Source organism: Kogia breviceps, chromosome 10, assembly GCF_026419965.1.
Source record: "Kogia breviceps isolate mKogBre1 chromosome 10, mKogBre1 haplotype 1, whole genome shotgun sequence".
NCBI lineage: Eukaryota > Metazoa > Chordata > Mammalia > Artiodactyla > Physeteridae > Kogia > Kogia breviceps.
Window position 1 is genome coordinate 4,677,256 of NC_081319.1, and position 18,946 is coordinate 4,696,201.

The window sequence follows — 18,946 nt, forward strand, 5'->3', positions numbered from 1 at the left end:
TCCACGGTCAGTTGCTTTGACCCCTTTATTTTGAAAGGATAGCAATTCTTCCAGAGCTTAAAATTCATAAAGAGTTTGTTGCCTCTTCAGGTCAGGTGTAGGCCAGCGTGAGAAAATCAGGGAGGAAAACGAGTCTCCCAAGGCCTCCTTTGTATCCATTTAAAATAATTCACAGACAGGGCAGAACTTTAGCTCCTCATTATTACCTCATTAAAAGAATCATGTCCAGGGCTTCCATGGTGGCTCAGTGGTTGAGAATCCGCCTGCCAATGCAGGGGACACGGGTTCGGGCCCTGGTCTGGGAGGATCCCACGTGCCGTGGAGCGGTTAAGCCTGTGGGCCACAACTACTGAGCCCATGTGCCACAACTACGGAAGCCCATGCACCTGCAGCCCGTGCTCCGCAGTGAGGGGGGCCACTGCAGTGAGAGGCCTGTGCACTGCAGCGGGGAGTGGCCCCCGCTCTCCGCAACTAGAGAAAGCCTGCGTGCAGCAACGAACACCCAACACAGCCAAAAATAAATAAATTAAATAAATTTAAAAAAAAAAAAAAAAAAAGAATCATGTCCAAGCCACTAATGACGTTAAGGAGAAGTGCATTTCTTTCATTGCATTTTGGGTTCTTGGTAGTAAGTGAATGACTTGTTTTATGGAATGAAGAGAGAATAAAAGGAAACTTGTGAATTTTCAAAAACAGAGGGGGCGAGAGGAATACATAATGTGTAATCTCACTGTCAAATCACTGCAGCTTGAGAATGGTCTTTCCTTAAAACAGAATTTTGAATCTTTTTTTCCCCAAGAAAAGCAGTGGAAAAGTCACAAGTGTTTTACTCAACTATTTCGTCACACCAGTATTTCCATGCATAGAGCAGTAAGGGATTTCTCCTCCGTTCCATATGTCTTTACACGGTAAATATATTTATCTAATTTTGCTGGTCTTTGAACTGTTCTACATAAGTGAGATTTTCCCCACAGATTGTAGTTTATTCTTTTAAGCACCAATACTTTTAACATTTTAAGCATTTTTGCAGAATTTCTCTACCTTCTTTTAACAGAGTAGTTACATTGAACCTAACATGATTGGAATTAGCTTAACACAGTAATGTTCTTAGAGCTATACTCTCAGCTCAGTGAGGGTGTCAGCTTACATGCCTGTGCAATAAATGGTCCTGGGTAGCTTGCTTTTTAAACTTCTGCTGTCTGCCTTTTTAGTTTGTTCTTTCTCCTTTCCACATATTCTCCGCACTCTTTTTTTTTTTTTTTTTGCGGTACGCGGGCCTCTCGCTGCCGTGGCCTCTCCCGTTGCGGAGCACAGGCTCCGGACGCGCAGGCTCAGCGACCATGGCTCACAGGCCCAGCCGCTCCGCGGCGTGTGGGATCTTCCCAGACCGGGGCACGAACCCGTGTCCCCTGCATCGGCAGGCAGCCTCTCAACCACTGCGCCACCAGAGAAGCCCTCTCCGCACTCTAGGTGAGCTGCCTGCTGCAGCCTCTCTCTGCTAATTTCTATTTCTACTCTGTTACAGGCTTGGCGTTTTGTCTAGGGAGAAAGTAGGGAGGGATGGACTTAAGGGACTCTTCTGTGACCAAGAAACCAGTTAATGCGTACATGGCTGCTTTAGATGCATTTCTGCTTATTTTCTCTGCTGTAGTTTATTTTACTAATATCTGAGTTGACAGGAGGGAGGCCATGCACAGTATTAAATGAGGAGGAGGAGGACTCTACCTCTGGCAGCTTCTCTCACTAAACTTCTATGATGTGCATAATGCTAGATGCTTCATGTATATTTGCTAATCCTCACAATGTCCCTGCAGGTGCATTGTATTACCCCATTTTACAGATGAGGAAATTGAGGCCCAGTGAGGTTTTTAAGTTTTGCCAAAGATGACTCTGTAAGTGGTAAAGCCAGGAATCAAACCCAGTTTTATCTGACTCCAAAGCCTGTGTTCTTTTCATACCAGGACAAGTTTTTTCCCAAACTCAAACCTGACATCTGTATGATTGAAAAACTAATCTATAGTCCAGTTCTAAGAAGCATTGACTTTATTAGCAAGAGGTATTGGGCCTTTTCCAGGTCACAGTGTATATTTTCCAAAAAGTTGTCCCTGTTTTAACACGTTCTGTAAAATTCTGTGAATGCACAAGTTCTAGAAAGTTTTCTCAAGCTAGTATCTACACTAGTTTTCTCAGGTGTAGGTAAATAATAGGAGACCCCTATGTAAGTAAACCTCCACCCCCGTCCTGACTTCCCCCTTTTCAGAGGCCCTTCTCAACACTGTCACTCACTTAATGTGCTTCCCATTGGTCTCTACCCCAGTGAGTAGCACCAGGGTAAAGAGTTTTGTCCAAGACGGTCTACTTTGGAATAATCAGAAGCATTCAGAAACCTCTCAGCACCCACGTGATTACGCCATGACGGAAGAGTGTTTCTTCAGCACCCACATGCACTTAGCCCAGGAAGTCATTGTGGCAGAGCTTGGCTCTGAAATCTACCTCAACCTTGGGACAGTAACTATGTACTTAGTCTTTGAGCTTTGTATTGGACTGTTAGATATGAGTGGGATCATGAATTTGAGAAGGTAGGAGACAAGAATTAGACTTTTTTTTTAGTGATGGGATCTGTGCTGACTTCAGATTCTCCTCGTCCAGCCAATCTCTTCATCCCATTAGAGCATTATTACAGATTTGTTAGTGGCAACTGGGTTCACTTTAGTACTTCAGAGATAGAAGGGGGGCTCTTAGATATCTAGTTTAATCTCATTCTACAGATGAGTACACTGAGCCCCAGAAAGATCAAGTGACTTTTGCCAGGTCACACAGTAAAATGGTTTAACATATATTTAACTTGCTGCTAAAAGCTGGAGGATTAGTCTGTTCCCAAAGTGTGGGTAATCTTGTATTGAGCTACAGTAGGAAAAAGTTCAGCTGTGGCAAAATGCATTGAAAATAGGAGAGAACTAGGAAAACAATTCATTAACAGTTTTACAGGTTCCTTTTGTAGTTTTCCCCTTAGCGAATCTGGCCTGGAATTTTACTCAGCTTCTGCCTGTATGGAGAGCAGTGTCGTGTCAGGCAGGCTGAAAACACTCCTGGTGTTGAGCAGTAATGCCATTTGAAAGCTTCTATTTTAGGGGGATTACTGTTCTTTGGAAATCGGCTTCTGAGACTGTTTGTATTAAGCCCAGGGATATTTTAAATTGCACTGAGTCATAAGAGCAAAAATACAGGAGGAGGCAGTCACCATGAGCAGTCATCACATGCAGTAGAACAGTCAGTAACTAGGTGCACCCAGTTAGGCACAGGCCATTGGAGTTCTAACTAAAGAAATTGTTGTTTAAGCATGAACTTTTACTATCACTGGGTGTAAGACAGAGACATGGTCAGATAGAGCTATGTTAGCCCCGTTAGCCCCGTATTCCGTGTGTTAGACCTGTTTGTCCACTGTAAGTTGATCTGAGGCTCTCCAGAGGATATGTAGACTAGGTTTGGCCATAAGTTTGAAATGGAAACTGAAAATATTGGATCAAATTAGTTCTTCATTTATAAGAGGAAAAAACGCCCAGTTGAGAGGTGCTCATAAGAGATGCCTCATAAGAAGGGTAAGACCTTCCATCAAAGAGATCTTTCATACAGATAGGCTCTTCCCAGTTTAGCCACTGAAGAGGTAATGGTGGGAGAGTGGGAGGGAGGAAGGAGGAACAGAGGAAGAGAAGGAGAGCAAATAAATTAATTACTTTGTTGATTAATTAAGGTTGGACAAGCCTCAAATTTTCTTGCCAGTTCTGATGCTAATTAGCAGTGTGACCTTATGTAACTCACCCCAGTCTCAGTTTCCGCTGTAAAAACAAGGTAATTGTACAGGGTTGTTGAGATTATTAAATGAGATAATGTTTGTGGAAGCACCTGATATGGTCTGAGAAGTGGCAGGATATTAGAAAGCTGTCATTACGAAGTCTCCAAATTGCCCAGAAAGCCCCTATAGCCTTTATTTATTCCCTATATGCTTTAGGCATCTGCTGCTTTTTGACTTTAAGATAATGCCCTGCCTCTCCTGAAAGTTTGGGGGACTGATTGTTAATTGGGGGACTGATTCTGTGCTTTTTCCTTTTCAACTGAAGGCTAGCTAGTTCACTGTTTCCTAGCCTCTTTTTGGGCTTGAACACAAATATGGTAACAAAAGGTAAGGAGGGAAAATTGACTTTCTTTCCCCAGTTCAGCCAGGAGTGTATTCAAGCTCCCACTGTATGTCCTAATCTCCTGCCCCAGCTATGTCTGTCCATTCTGGTCAAACACTGGCAGAAACTACCTCAGGTCTCCGGTATGCACTTGGGAAATAATACAGTAGATTGCTTTCATAGTTGCCTCTTGGTGTCTGTCAGCCCTGGGACCTAGTTCTTCCTGTTTCTCTCGATACCCGTTCTACAAGATTCTTCAGCCACCCTGTCCTAGTGACCTGTTGCCCAACTAGGGAAGCACCACTGGCTCTCAGAGGGGCTGCAGACTTTTGAGCCACACCCAAACAGTGGTGCATTAAGTGAAGCATTCCCAACCTATGCACTCACCAAAATCTCTCATTTGTCAGGAATTTGACCCAAAAGAGCCCGGGCTTGTCTTGGATCTAGGACGGTGACTACTGTGTTGACTAATCCAGTGGATGAAGTTGGATCCGTTTCTAAGACCATTTGTATTTTCACTTTCCAAGACCCGTATTCACTTGTGAATTGTAAACCTACAACACAATCTGGATGTGTCTTAATACTTTGTAGATAGAGCAGGTTTTGCTTCTGGGGGAAGAATTTCACCTGCCCAAATATAATATAACCTACTTTTTTAAAAAAGATCTCACAGGGTTCAAGCTTTCTGTTTACTAATAATAGTTAAGCTCAAATCGTATTTAGCTGTCTACGTTCCCTTTGAGTTGTAATGATTGAGAAAGGACCTTTAAGTTAAAAGTCTCAAAATGAGATTATTAATCTCAGGCTACTTTTTGTTCCAGATGGAATCACACGAAAAGCATGTGCCAGTCAAAATCATATACTAGTAGGATCAAGAATACCCCCCCTTCATGTCCAGAGAGTTTTTTAATTAGTGTCTTATGAAGGGGTTAAAATCCCTTACAGGGAGTTCTTGATTTTAAAAAATCACATATGAAAGGCTGTTACACAATTTACTTTCCCTTTTTTCCCTTTGCTGGTTTGGTGTTAATATTTGAGAGAATGGAGGTGTTCTTTCTATGAATTCCCTAGGTATCTGGCTTCTCCATTTTAGAATTTAGACAGGAAGTAAACACTAGAAAGTAAAGTGAGCAAAGGAGTTTATAATATTAAAAATGGGAGGAGTGGGAAGTTGGTGGGAAGTATTTTCTTCCTTTTGTTATTCAGATTTTGCGTTTGACTAATGGGTGTGGGGGGGTGGATGTTAAAAGACAACAATAAAACAAATCTAAAAAACAGGTAGTGTGAACCAAGCAGTTCAAACCCTCCCTGCACCTCACTAACAGGGGAAAGTTGCAGCATTTTTCTCAGTCTCCCATTTCTTCATTATAATTTGAAGTACATCCCAGAGAGGAAGGAGTGAGGATTAATGGAGAAATGTCTTCATGAATTTGAGTTCCTCCGAGGCAGATGCTTCACATGAAAAGGTGTAGTGGGGCCGGGTAGCTGTCATTGTTCTTGTTATTTTGGGGGCTGATGTTTTGATGCTTACAATGATTAAGTAGGTTAGATTGAACCCTAAATTCATCCACCACATACACTCCTCCACCCCGAATAACACCACATCATTTTCACTGGGCTGTTTGTGTTAGCCTGTTTGCAGACCGTAATTTCACATGTGGGTTATATAAGCCACTCAGGCTGATAACACTGAAAAAATGTTTGATTGGAAATTGCTGAGCATGGTCAGGTTTGTGCTTTCACTTTGCAGGTCGTGAGGTTGTGAAAAGAGCTGGGGAACAAACTTCCGTGACCCAGGTGAAAAAATTATAGAAAGTGTTTTAATAATGACAAGCCAGTACAGTTTTTTCAGGGTACTGAGGCAACCCAGAAGACTGCATTGCAGGACACCAGCGGCATCTTGCCAACCTCTTTGTTCATCATGTTTTGCAAAAGCCTCAAATCTTATGGCTTTCTCAGTCTCCTCCCTGATGTTTCCTGCAGATTGGAGGTGCTTACTGTGGTAACCCAAACACAGCTGTTTCTGTGAGTGTAATAGGGTTACAGCTACACAATAACAGCTTCAACTTTTCTGTTCTTTCAGAAAGCCATCATTCTCCAGGTAATTCTTATGACTTGAAGAGGGCAGTAAATGCTGGTAGTCATTAGTGGATGAATTAATGGGGCTGTTTCATCTGAACCCTTTGTGAGTTTTGCTTCACCCCTGAGTTCTGCAGCTTTATGTCACCTCAGCAAGTCTCCTAACTTGTTTGTGTTTCATCTGTGGGAAAATGGAGCTCATTTTACTTACCGAAATGCTACTTTGCTATTTAAGTCATTGCTAATAAAGTGCCGTCTTTGGGAGCAAATAGTTACGTTTTTCCCATTTAGGAAGACTCAGCTTGAGAAGATCCTGCTGTTAATTCCCATGTAACTGTGAGTAAATTGTTCAACTCTGAAAGACTTCATTTTCTACAAGGGTATGGTAATCCATGGTAAGGATTAGCACTTTCTACTCAACTCTTGCTGAAGATTTGCAAAGATCAGATAACATTTATTTAAGAGATTTTCCCTCACACACATACAAAATACATACCATGAAAGGAAGGTAGATAGGAGGTTTTTATCAATTTAAAGGACAGCTTGGATCAGGCCAGTGAATGGAACTAGTGGAATTATCTGGCAGACTTGAGCCAGATAATGGCAGGAACCATTTGTATGCTTGTGCTGGCCCTCCTGGTGAGGAAGTAAGAAGAGGCTTGTGCCCAGAGTTGAGAAGGACAGAATGTGTGCCCAGTAAACCCATTTGTGTGATGTCATAGAAAAAACATGAATATACTGGAAACAGTGAAAATTCCAGAATATATGAAATTGAGAATGTGGAGATAGATGAAGAAATGAAGGATTCGAGGAAAAAATCAGGAGCTGCTAGCCGTGAACAGTGGGGCCATATAGTAGTACTTGGAATCACATGGCAGTCAACAAGTGGTGCCTTTGAACCACCTCACCTAGGGGTTGTACCGTTTTTTGCCAGGCATCTACCTCCTATGTAATCCACACAGTTGCCCTTTGGAGTAGATAGATTTCTTCTTAACAGATGAACAGAGTCACTCACACCAGTGTGTCACAGAGCCAGGATTTGAGTCCAAAACCTGGATGAGCTGATACATCAGCTGGTACAGACTGCATAACACAGCATAAAAACATCTCCAAGTCAAAAGAACGTGTGAAGCAGAAGCAGTGAAGGTGGAGAGCCTTTAGATATAATGTGGGGGGAGCAAAATTCGGTCCTAAAATGGTTTCCAGAACCTGTGACATGTTAATGACCATTATATGACAAATATTGGTTTATAAGCTTCAAGAGTTAGAAACAAGTGCTGAGGACTTTTGCAAGTACTCCATTATTTATATATAGTATTACATACTCATGCATAGTGTTAAATAATTATAGAATTTCTACTTTCACAAATGGGTTAAAAAATCTGAGGGGCAGCCTCAGATGTTATTTAATAAATCATCTTAGCTCTTCATAGGTGTAAGTATCCAAAACATGATTTGTCACAACCCAAAGCCATGAAAGAGCCCAAAAAGGAACCTGAAAGAGATACATGCAGGAGGGAACTCCATAAAATACTCTCAAACAAAAGCTGCAAATGTCACAAGGAAATCTAGTTGATGAAAGAAACCCAGTGTGAAACAGACGAAAGAAACCCAGTGTGAAACACACGAAATAAATGAGACATTATACTGCCAGAGAACAACAGAATGATACCTTCGAGGTGCTAGGGAAGAATAACTACATGTAGGCTGCTCTGTCCACCTGATTTTATTATTCAAGGAAGAGGATAAAATCAAGACTCATGTAGATAAAAATTACCTCTTATAAAACCTTGCTGAAAGAAATACTACAGGATATATTTCGAGAAGAAAAAACATGAACTCACACCATTGGTGAAAGAAATCAATAAAGCGTGTTGGTAAATCTAATTAAGTGGGGACTTAAAATTATATATATTGAAAATTCTTAATGTCTACATTGATTTGGTTCTAAAATTCTGGAAGAGAATATAGGATTCAAGGGTTGCATTTCAAAGGAATGTTAGAGTGTTAAAAGTTTGGGAGGAAAAACATTTCTTATACCCTAATCTGCCTGTCACTTGCCACCTGGCAAGTTTCTGTTCACTTTATTCCTGTCCACTTAAATTGATAGATGCTCACAAGAGCATTAGGATAAATAAAACACAAATGCAAATGCGATTTTGCTTTTCAATTAGAGGTTTATGCATGACGCTCCAGAGCCCCAGGCAAAAATTACAAAGTAGGCTGACTTATTCTTTCTTCTTCTCACCTGACCTTTTATGATATACAACAAAATGTATATCACCCTAGCAAGGACAGTTACCAGGCTTAGGGGCTGAGATACTCTCTAGCAGCAGACTCTAAGCTCTTGAGTGGCCTTGCCCTTACCTCCTGCCTTCTGTGTCTTCACCCAGGATGAAGATAGTGGAATAGAAGACAGGCTTGTCTTTACAAATAACATGAGGCAAGAGAGAGTGAGTTGAAAGAAACCAGTCAGCAGACCGAGTTCAAAAATGATACAGATGCGAGTGCGGTCAGGACTTTAGGGATTAATTCTGTGGAAATCCATAGGGAACTGTCTCCTATTGCTGAATGCAGGTATCACAGGTAATGTCGATGAGAGAGGGGGCTTGAGGTGAGAGTGCTGAGTTGCTAGGTTTTAGTTTAGGTTTAGATGGATAGCTGTATCTATCTAGCAGTGAAAACAGCTGCCTTAGGAAAAACGATACCCTGCCACTAAAGGTGTTCACAGAGGGCTTCCCTGGTGGCGCAGTGGTTGCGAGTCTGCCTGTCGATGCAGGGGACACGGGTTCGTGCCCCGGTCCGGGAAGATCCCACGTGCCGCGGAGCGGCTGGGCCCGTGAGCCACGGCCGCTGAGCCTGCGCGTCCGGAGCCTGTGCTCCGCAACGGGAGAGGCCACAACAGTGAGAGGCCCACGTAACGCAAAATAAATAAATAAATAAATTTTAAAGGTGTTCACAGAGAGATTGCTTGTCAGGGATGTTGTAGAAATAGTTCCTTGATGGAAAGAGATTTAAGTAGGCTTTTTCTAATCCCTAGAATTTAAGATTCTTTATAGTCATTTTTATCTTTCATTTTTTTAATTTTTATCTTTATTTTTATCTTTCAAACAATACTTTAACTGTTTGTGGTGTATTTCTCTTTGTAATCTACTGATTTTAGCAACACTAAAGGGGAAGGGGGGAGGTACGTGAAATAGTGCTCATCTTAGAGACACGTCAAACAGGGTGGGAGATACTGGATTTATTTTGTAGTTAGCACAGTGATGTGGACTGCTGATGAGCCTAAGATGAGACTAAGGCCATGAGTCAGTCACCACAGGAAATACTTGGTTAGTTAAAAAGGTTCTCAAGTTGCCCATGAATTCCTTTCAGGGAGCACGTGCTCACGCGAAACATTTTCGAAAGGGCCAGTGTGTTCTTAGTAGACTGTGAAGATGGAAAGGAGAGAGACATTTTTTAACACCTCCTGTGTACTCGAATATACAAGGTAGAGATTATTACCCTCAGTTTACAGATGAACGAACTTGCTATGCAACTTTGAGAAGTAGAACCAGGAATCAAACCCAAGTGCTCCTGGCTATAACACCTATAATCATTTTTTCCCAATGTTTATTATAAAATTTTCAAACACACTGCAGACTTGAAAAAAACTGTACAGTGAACATCCATACACCCACCTCTTAGATTCTACATTTTACAATATTGTCTTATTGTATATCTTTCCATCTATCCATCCTTTATCTGTTGTATTTTTTTGATGCATTTCAAAGTAAACTACAGGCATCCATAATCTTTCTTAACAGCTTTATTGAGATATGCAAATCAACAGTTTTAGTATATTCATAGATATATGCAACCATCACCATAATCTATTTAGGACATTTTCGTCAGTCTCCAATCTTCTCAGTCCTGCCCCAGCCCCTGGCAACCATTAATCTTTCTGTCTCTATAGATTTGCCTATTTTGAATATTTCATATACATGGAATCATACAATTTTCAGGTCTTTCTTACTGGCATCCTTCACTTTAGTATTTTCGAGGCTCATCCATATTGTAGCAAGTGTCATTACTTCATTTCTTTTTCTTTCCAAATGATACTGTATTGTATGAATAGACCACACTTTATATATCCACTCACCAGTTGATAGTTGTTTCCACTTTGGAGCCATTATAAATAATGCTCCTATGAACATTTATGTACAAATTTTGAGTGGAAATAAGTCTTCATTTCACTTTGGTATATACCTGGAGTGGGATTTCTGAAGCATGTGGTAACTCTATGTTTAGCTCTTTGAGGAGCTGCCAAATTTGTTTTCCAAAACAGTTGCACCGGCAGTATACCAGGGTTTGAAAATCTCCACATCTTCACCGACACTTGTTATTTTCTTTCTTATTCTAGGTCCATAATCTTTTTATTACCCTCCTCCTCCCATTGACTCCACCTTGACATAAAGCTTCAAACCATCAAGTCAGTGTAGTACTGTCCGGGCCCCTTTGTGGCTATGTGATTTGGATCAGCTTTAGACCTGACTCACATTTCTTACTTATGAAGGGAATTAGTTTATCTGGGCTTCTTGAATTGTTTCAAAGTGGCATCATAGCACAGAGTTTAAGAACTTTGGCTTTAAAGTCACACCAACCTGGATTCAAATCTTTGTTCCCCTGCTTAATTTCTGTGTGCCCTTGGGCAAGTCTCTTTACCTCTCTGAGCTACAGCTTTCTCATCTGTAAAGTGAAGATAATACCTACTACCTTCTTGGGGTTGTGGAAGTAAATTTATATAGTAGGCACTGAATAAATGGTAGCTACTGCTCTTACTTTTTAATCTGTTCTAATGGTATTTGTGAGCCATGTTTAATATCAGATAAGATTCTCCAACATTCCTGAAAGGCCTGAAAGACTATACAATTTGTGGGCTAAGGGGTTGAGGTGGTAGCCTATGGAACACATGCCAAAGATGTCATCTGGGTCTGCTTTCATCAGCATGCAGGCTGGTTGCCACTACCTCCAGGCTCCCCTCCCTGCCACCCCACATCAATCCTTAGCTTAGGACAGTTCTTTGCTGCCAGGCCCAGCCCTTCCCTTAAATCCCAAGAGACTGACACAATGAAACACCACTTTAAAAAAGTCTCTAGCCGCTCTGTGGTGAGGAGAAAGAATAATGAAATCATCAGACACTGAAAGCACCACAAACAGCTTAATGGGACAATCATAAAAAGACAATATATTAACATAATCTTGTGGCATTTGTTGAACTTAAAATTTGGTGGAAAGTCAGCTGCAGAGGTGGCATCTGTTTCTGAGCATGCCCAGGGTCACAGATAAAGTGAAAAGGCTGAGTCACAGAGAATCCGCCCTAGTTACGGACAAAAAGTGGAAACCTTTGTGATCAATTGTTCAGTCACTTTAGTGACAGTTTCAGTGGGAGAGAAAGCAGCACAAAGATTCTTATCAAGGACACAGGAGAACTAAATAGGATTCAGTAACATAGTAAAAAGGGTCAGCTGTACCTTTTTTTAAATCCCTGTTTCATAGAGAAGGAATGGAGTTTAGGATATAAATGAATATAGTTATTCATTATACAATTATTAGAAGGGAGAATGTTGGTGATGCCACCACATAAAAATTACCTTGAACAGAGAACTTCCATATATTCCTTAAAAGACTGTGTACTATACATGTGGTTAAAAACAAGAGGAAAAGGGAGGGTAGTTTTAGATGTTTGAGTTTGTTCTGACATTTTTATTTTTTTAATAAGAAGTCTGCTGAGCCTCACATGCTAGCGTTAGGTGTGTGCCTGCCTGAGCAGCACTCAGCGGTAGCATCTGTGGGGCATTGGTTCCGGGACACACATTCCCCCTACTCCGCCCCCACGGATGGAGATGCTCAAGTTCCTTATATAACCTATGTACATCCTCCCACATACTTTAAATCACCCCTAGAGTACATATAATACCTAATACAATGGGAATGCTATGTAAATATTTGCTGGCGCACAGCAAACTCAAGTTTTGCATTTTGGAACTTGGTGGAATTTTTTTTTTTCAAGTATTTTCATTCCGAGGTTGGTGGAACCTGCAGGATGTGGAACCCCAACTGTATGTCTTCTGTTGGGATGAGCCCTCTGTCTGACGGAGACGCTTCCATTCTGGTCGCCCTAAGCTAGACCTGTGTTTATTCTTCCCTTTCTAGGCTTCTTAATGTGTAGTTGTCAACCTTTCTCCTACCTACTTAGCTCCTTTTCTGGTTCCTTGAACTCCACCCACAACCTGCCCCAAGCTTCACCACTAGCAGACAGCCCAGTTTCTTAAAACACCGTGTTCATCATGTCACCAACCTCCCCCCGACAACCCCAGCCCAAGCAGTGTGCTTTGGGCCCTTGTACTGTCTATTCCAGGATCCCCACTCCCCTACCTATCTTTTACGGGCAGATTTCCTTTTTTTTCCTCCTACTTAGGTCTACTATTCCAGTTAGCCTATACATTTCCACCTCCTGTCCTTTACCTGTGTTCTTTTTCCACCAGGAATCTCTGATCTCGTCCTTTAAAACTGTTCCAATCCTACTGGTCCTTAGATGCCCTGCCCAGGTCCCATCTTTATGTAGAATAAACCTTTTCATATGTAGTCCTAGATGCTAGAGGTGCAAGATGTACAAAATGATCCCTCCTCCTGAGGAACCTTATCTCCCTGCGTTCTCACAGTTTTTTACTCAGCTGCAGCCACACCTTCCCTACTTCCTGTCCCTGAAACCTACCAAGCTAATTCCCATCTTGAGAACTTTATACTTGCAATTCCTTCTGCTTCAAGATACTCTTCCCCTCACAACTTCACGGGGCTTATTCATGTCATCACTCAGGTTTCAGCTCTCATTGTTTAGAGCATTGAACGGCGGCGGGGGCGGAGGGCGGGGGGCGGCGCGGCGAGGTCTTCCCTGACCATTCCAGCTTCATCAGCCTCTGGGCACTCCGCCATATGCCCGTACTGATCTTTCCTGGTTTACTTATCCATGCCTGCAGTCGTCCTGGTTTTCCTGCCTTCCACCCCCACTGCAGAACGTAAACTGAGGGCAGGCGTTCTGTCTTGCCTATTAGCACAGTGTTCGCAGCACTTTGAACATACTGGGCACACAGCAGGCTCTCAGTAAATATCTGTTGACACTGTCACAGACACTGTGCTTGGCTATAGTGATGATGGCCTCTGAATAATGAACATCCAGGTGAGTGACCTGCCCGGTGTTGGAATAAGCTACTGGTGATTGCCAGAAGGTCAGTTTCCATTTATGTGCTGTTTATCTTCTGATAAGACCTGCTTAATGTTGCTGTAGTTTTTGCCTCTCCCATATACTGCTCAGAGCAGAATAAAAACTGCCTCGTTTATAATGGGTACGCTCAAAGCTAATCAGGGCTGTTGGCCTCACTACAAATACCATGTGTTGAAAGATGTGGAAGAGCCCTGTTGCTGCTATGATATGACCTTGTGACAAGCTGTCCATTCCAGGGACTAAGAGCTGTACCCACTAGCATGCCCTGTTACCTCAGGCCACTCACTTGATTTCTTTGTGCTTTTATTTTCTTCCTTTGCAGAATGGATTTTGGGGATTGGATGTGAATAATACCAAGAAAAATACAGAGTGCATAAAAAATTTATAACTTTTCCCCCTTCTTAGATGTGAACGATTAGAAGAACAACTAAATGACCTGACAGAGCTCCACCAGAATGAAATTTTGAACTTGAAGCAGGAATTGGCCAGCATGGAAGAGAAAATTGCATATCAGTCCTATGAACGGGCTCGGGACATCCAGGTTAGCATGAAGGTTCAGGTGTAAAAGCAAAAGGCTAACAGAAAGTAGAATGTTGGTTTCCAGGGGCTAAGGGGTTAGGGGGATGGGGGGTGGGTTATTGTTTAATGGGTCCAGAGTTTCAGTTTTATAAGATGAAAGAGCTACGGAGATAAATGGTGGTGATGGTTGCACAACATTATGGATTTTTCATACCACTGAACTGTACACTTAAAAATAGTTAAGATGGTAAATTTTATGTTACATGTATTTTACCACAATAAAAAAAGAAAAAAGGAATGAAGTACTGATACATGCTACAATATGGATACACCTTGAAACATTATGCTCAGTGAAAGAAGCCAGTCACAAAAGGCCACGCAGTGTATGATTCCATTTATAAGAAATGTCTAGAATAAGCAAATCTGTGGAGAGAGAAAGTAGATTAGTGGTTGCCAGAAACTAAGGGAAGGGGGAAGGGAGTGATAGGGGTTTATTTTGGGGATGATGAAAATGTTCTGGAATTTAATAGTAGTGATGATTATATAACATTGTGAATTTACTAAATGCTTCTGAATTAAACACTTTAAGATGATTAAAGTGGTAAATTTTATGTGTATTTTACCACAATTTTAAAAATGTTTAGGGGAAAAAAGGATGGAGAGGGTAGAATATTGAGAAGCTTATACCAACTGTAATACACCTGCTGTTCAGATGAGGTGCATTTCTCAAAACTCTATGCCATTTGGACGTGGTATGCTTGCTTGCGTTCTTAGGAAATGTTTCTTAGGATCACAATTGTCTCAGTATATGGAAAAGCACATGTGTTACATCTGTTCGTTGCTGTTTCAGGAGCTGCTGTGATATGTCTCAGGGCCATCTTACCTATCTTCTTCTATGGTAAAGGAGGCTTTTGTGCTAGCTGCCGAATCCAAACCTTTTACAGGTGCATTGCCAGGCAGTTTACAAGAATAACACATGAGGCAATAATGTTTAAGGCTAATACTCCTCTAGTTTAATCTCTGGGAAAATACAATATTTAACTTTTTCTCATCCCATTTAGGAGATATTTTCTAAGAAAGCAGTTGGTGGTTTCATATGAAAGCATCTTGAAATAAACTAGTCTTAGAGAAGGGAAGTGGTCCAGGAAACTTGTATTACAAAGAATCAAGGGAATGTCTAGATCATTTGCCCAGATGCCATCTTCTCCATGCCCCAGAATTCTGCTTACGTTTTAGTTTTTTTCCCCAAGGTCATTCTGGGCTGGAATGTATCTGTTGTATGTCCATTCTCTAGCTTAGCTTCAGTCTGAAGTTGCCTAGCCTTTACCTCAAATCCCAGGAAACCAGGGCCCACTGAAACCAAGATCCGAAAAACCCAGGGTTCCCACCACTGCTGAGCTTTGGAGGGTATCTGACCATTGCTAAGGAAATAGGTTCTGTCCTCTGAGTGTTATGGTAAATTTTATATAAACTCATGGGTGAAGATTATGGCCTTGAGAGGAGCAGATCACTTGAAATGTTTGGTCAAGTGTTTGGGCATAGTGTCTGTCCTCTTCACAGAGATCAACTCTTCTTAAGAAGACAGAGCAGGGAGCCCTTTCCCCTGATGTCAGGGAGTTATTTAACTTGAAAAACACCAAGTAGTGTGTACAGGGATGTCTAAAGGATGTTCACCTCTCCATTGTATAGTGGGAAAGTTGGAAATAACCTATGTCTCTCCAGTAGGGAACTGGCTGAATAAACTGTGACATATCCAAGCTATAAATGCGAGGTCGCCATTAAAAAGAACTAGGTGGGCCTTTACGCGTTGACACGGAGAGATCTCCAGGACCCGCTGTCAAGTGAAAAAAGCAAGCTGTAGATCAGTCCTAGGGTATGATACTATTTTCATTAAGGCAGACAATTTTAAAATAATTCCATTTATATCCCTAGGGACATGTGTATAGACTTAAACACGGGTGAAAAGATGAACACACACCAAATTGACAGAGTTACGTCAAGGGCAGGGACTGGAACTGAGGAACATACCAAGAGAGACTGCCTTCGTGTCCTATTTGAAATGTTTTTATGTTGAACAGTTATGTGTGTCCCGTGCAACTTAATAATTTTTAAATGGAAAAAAAGAGAAACAAAATCATATATTTGAGATCTTGTTATTAAAATATTCAAGGCCAAATCTAATTGTGGCAACTGCTTCCTGTGAGCTGTCCCACAGGAATGCAATGGAAGGCAGTTTAGGTGAATAATAGTTACTTGAATTGTGAGTTATGCATTTGGCCTCTCATGTTCAAGACTCTAGCATATTTTAAATCACTGGCGTGGCTCAAGATGCGTCTGTCTTGCCCAAGGGGCATGTCAGCCGCCCAGAGTGCTTGTGAGTAGAAAGCTTACCTCTTCCGTGTCTGGCCCACAGGAGGCCCTGGAGGCGTGCCAGACCCGCATCTCCAAGATGGAGTTGCAGCAGCAGCAGCAGCAGGTGGTGCAGCTGGAGGGGCTGGAGAATGCCACTGCCCGGAACCTCCTGGGCAAACTCATCAACATCCTCCTGGCCGTCATGGCGGTCCTCCTGGTCTTTGTCTCCACGGTGGCCAACTGCGTGGTTCCCCTCATGAAGACTCGCAACAGGACGTTCAGCACTTTATTCCTTGTGGTTTTCATTGCCTTTCTCTGGAAGCACTGGGATGCCCTCTTCAGCTACGTGGAGCGGTTCTTTTCCTCCTCCAGATGATGCTGGCACAAGAAGGCAGTGCTCCCCTACCCTCTGGCGAGTGCATGCGGTGAAGAATTAGACAGCAACTTACCTACTCTGAAGTTTTCTACAACAACAAAAGAGTTGAGTGAATCTGTTTACATTTAGAATAATGTTTTTTTCTTCAAAAGACACAATTGCAATAGTATTTTTTAGATTTTATCCAAGAAGTTTTTTGGGCAAAAATCTTGGATCATTTTTATGTAGCATGATTTTCCTTGGGATGCAGATCTTAAACAGTCCTTTAACATGAACCAACAATCTGGAGCACACTGCAGGGCATTCTAAATTGTGGCTTGAAGGACTGCACTAAAATCCACTAAAAAGATGCGAAAACCTGATTAGGGAAACCGGTTAAACCTAACACCCTGCCTTGTCTGGGCTCACCACCTCTCCCCGTCCCAGACTAACTTTACTGTGAAGTCCTACCACATTCCATGTCTGAATTTCTGGATTCAGGGTGGATTTTCCTTGTCCGTGGAAGAACACATGGATCTCCCTGGCTTTCTCACCCAAGTTGGCCACTCATGGTAACCCTGGAAGTATGATCACTTTTGAACCTGGTCCCGTCACCTTTGCTAGGATACACAAGTGAGAGCACCATGCCCCAAAGGATCACTGCACAGTCCTCCTACAGTATTTTGAAGTAGCCCTCTAAATACTTAACTTTAAGCAAATCCCATGGCCGCACTTTTAAGGTTTTTTTAAATATGTGTATAGTCACCGATTTTAAAAAAAAAATCTGAACAGCATACTTGAAGAATGTAATACTCAAACTCTCAGTGCTTCCTTATGGTTTCTAATAGGATTTTTTATTATTGTTATTATTATTATTGGGTTTTTTTGGAAAGGGTTGGGAGGGTCTTTTATTTTTTCCTTTGAAATAAAGAAGTGATGTTTTTAAATGAAGAAATGTGTGGATATTTAAGTGTGCTGCTCCCTCTTGTCTTGAAACAATTTGAGTAAAGGAACACTTGCTGTAAATGCCACCCTCTGACACCCTTGTTTTGAGACCCAGCTTAAACTCCATCCTCTGGCTGCCGCTACTGCTTTTTGGTGTCCTGCCACCCCACACCACCACTTTATGGGCTTGGCTTGGTTGGAGAGGAAAGGGGTGCGCAGGGAGAGGGGGAGGCTGTTTCCACAAACCAGCATGATAAGGTAGAGATTTTTTTTTGCCCTAACAATATGTTTACCCAGTGACTTTGGGCTGGGATTATCTGTAGGAAAAATTGAGACTATACTATGAGAGTCATAAATAATTCCTTGTGTTTTCTTAGTTTATTTTTTAACACCCCCTAATTACTGAAACCAAAGTGATGTGGAATCTTCTGTCTGCATTTTGGCCCCAGCATCTTTAATTTCAAAGCTTTATTCTGTCTGCCCGAGAGAATCAGCTGAAGGTGATTTCTCTTTAAAGAGCAGAAAAGGAAATGTCAGGTTAGAAGGACTCAAGTTTGGGGTATAAAATGTTGTCAGCGTCCTCTTCATCTAGACTGACTTATTCACATAACTATGCTCAATGGACCTTTATAGACAGTTTAGAAAAATGGACTGAGCCTTCTCCCCCATCCTATAACCAGTTCTACCATCCTGGTGGACCTTGGGCTTTTAGAGCCTATCTAGAAAGCTTGGCCGACCTTTTCGTATTCATAGTATTGAATCACAAATGCTGTTCCCTCTTGGCCTCTGTTCTGTGCAACCAGGTGATGAGCAAGGGGCACATACTTTGCCCTGAAAAGAGTAGCAAAGCATGCTCTTCCCATCTCCCCTATACCAGGAAGTTCTTCTGGAACTAGGTTAACACTGCCTGTCTGCCTGAGAGGATGGCTTACATGACAGCTCCAGCCTCCTGTGGCTTGGCAGGCTGGCCTTCTCAGAAACAGCATGTTGTTTCCATAAGCATTTCCATATTTTAACTCAGGTACCCCGATCTTCATCCCCCAATGATTGTAGTACACCTGTTAGCTCTGTTGACCTCTCAAAATCAGTGCCCAGAGCAGGCACCACAGGGGTGATTCTTCTTTTAAAAAATCATTGGAACCAATTTATGTTCAGGCCAAAAACAAATTATTCACAAGCCTACGTATTTACCATGTTAACTTTGCCTAAAGATATTGCAGTGACTTTAGGCAGAAGTGCCAAAGGACACCATGACCT

General features: G+C 41.9%; 1 protein-coding gene across 22 annotated transcripts in view; it reads left to right on the forward strand.

The window, feature by feature from the left end:
- Positions 1–18,946, forward strand: part of TMCC1 (transmembrane and coiled-coil domain family 1) — a 243,240-nt gene that overhangs the window by 207,835 nt on the left and 16,459 nt on the right. For 15 of the 22 annotated variants that reach the window (XM_067043382.1, XM_067043377.1, XM_067043379.1 and 12 more), the window contains 2 exons: positions 13,924–14,059; positions 16,451–17,699. In XM_067043382.1, coding sequence (XP_066899483.1) covers positions 13,924–14,059; positions 16,451–16,765 — 451 coding nt within the window. In that variant the 3' untranslated portion in view covers positions 16,766–17,699. Of the gene's footprint in view, positions 1–6,258; positions 6,277–13,923; positions 14,060–16,450; positions 17,700–18,946 lie in introns of those variants that run through there. The other 7 variants (XM_067043380.1, XM_067043375.1, XM_067043374.1 and 4 more) reach the window with 2 other exon arrangements.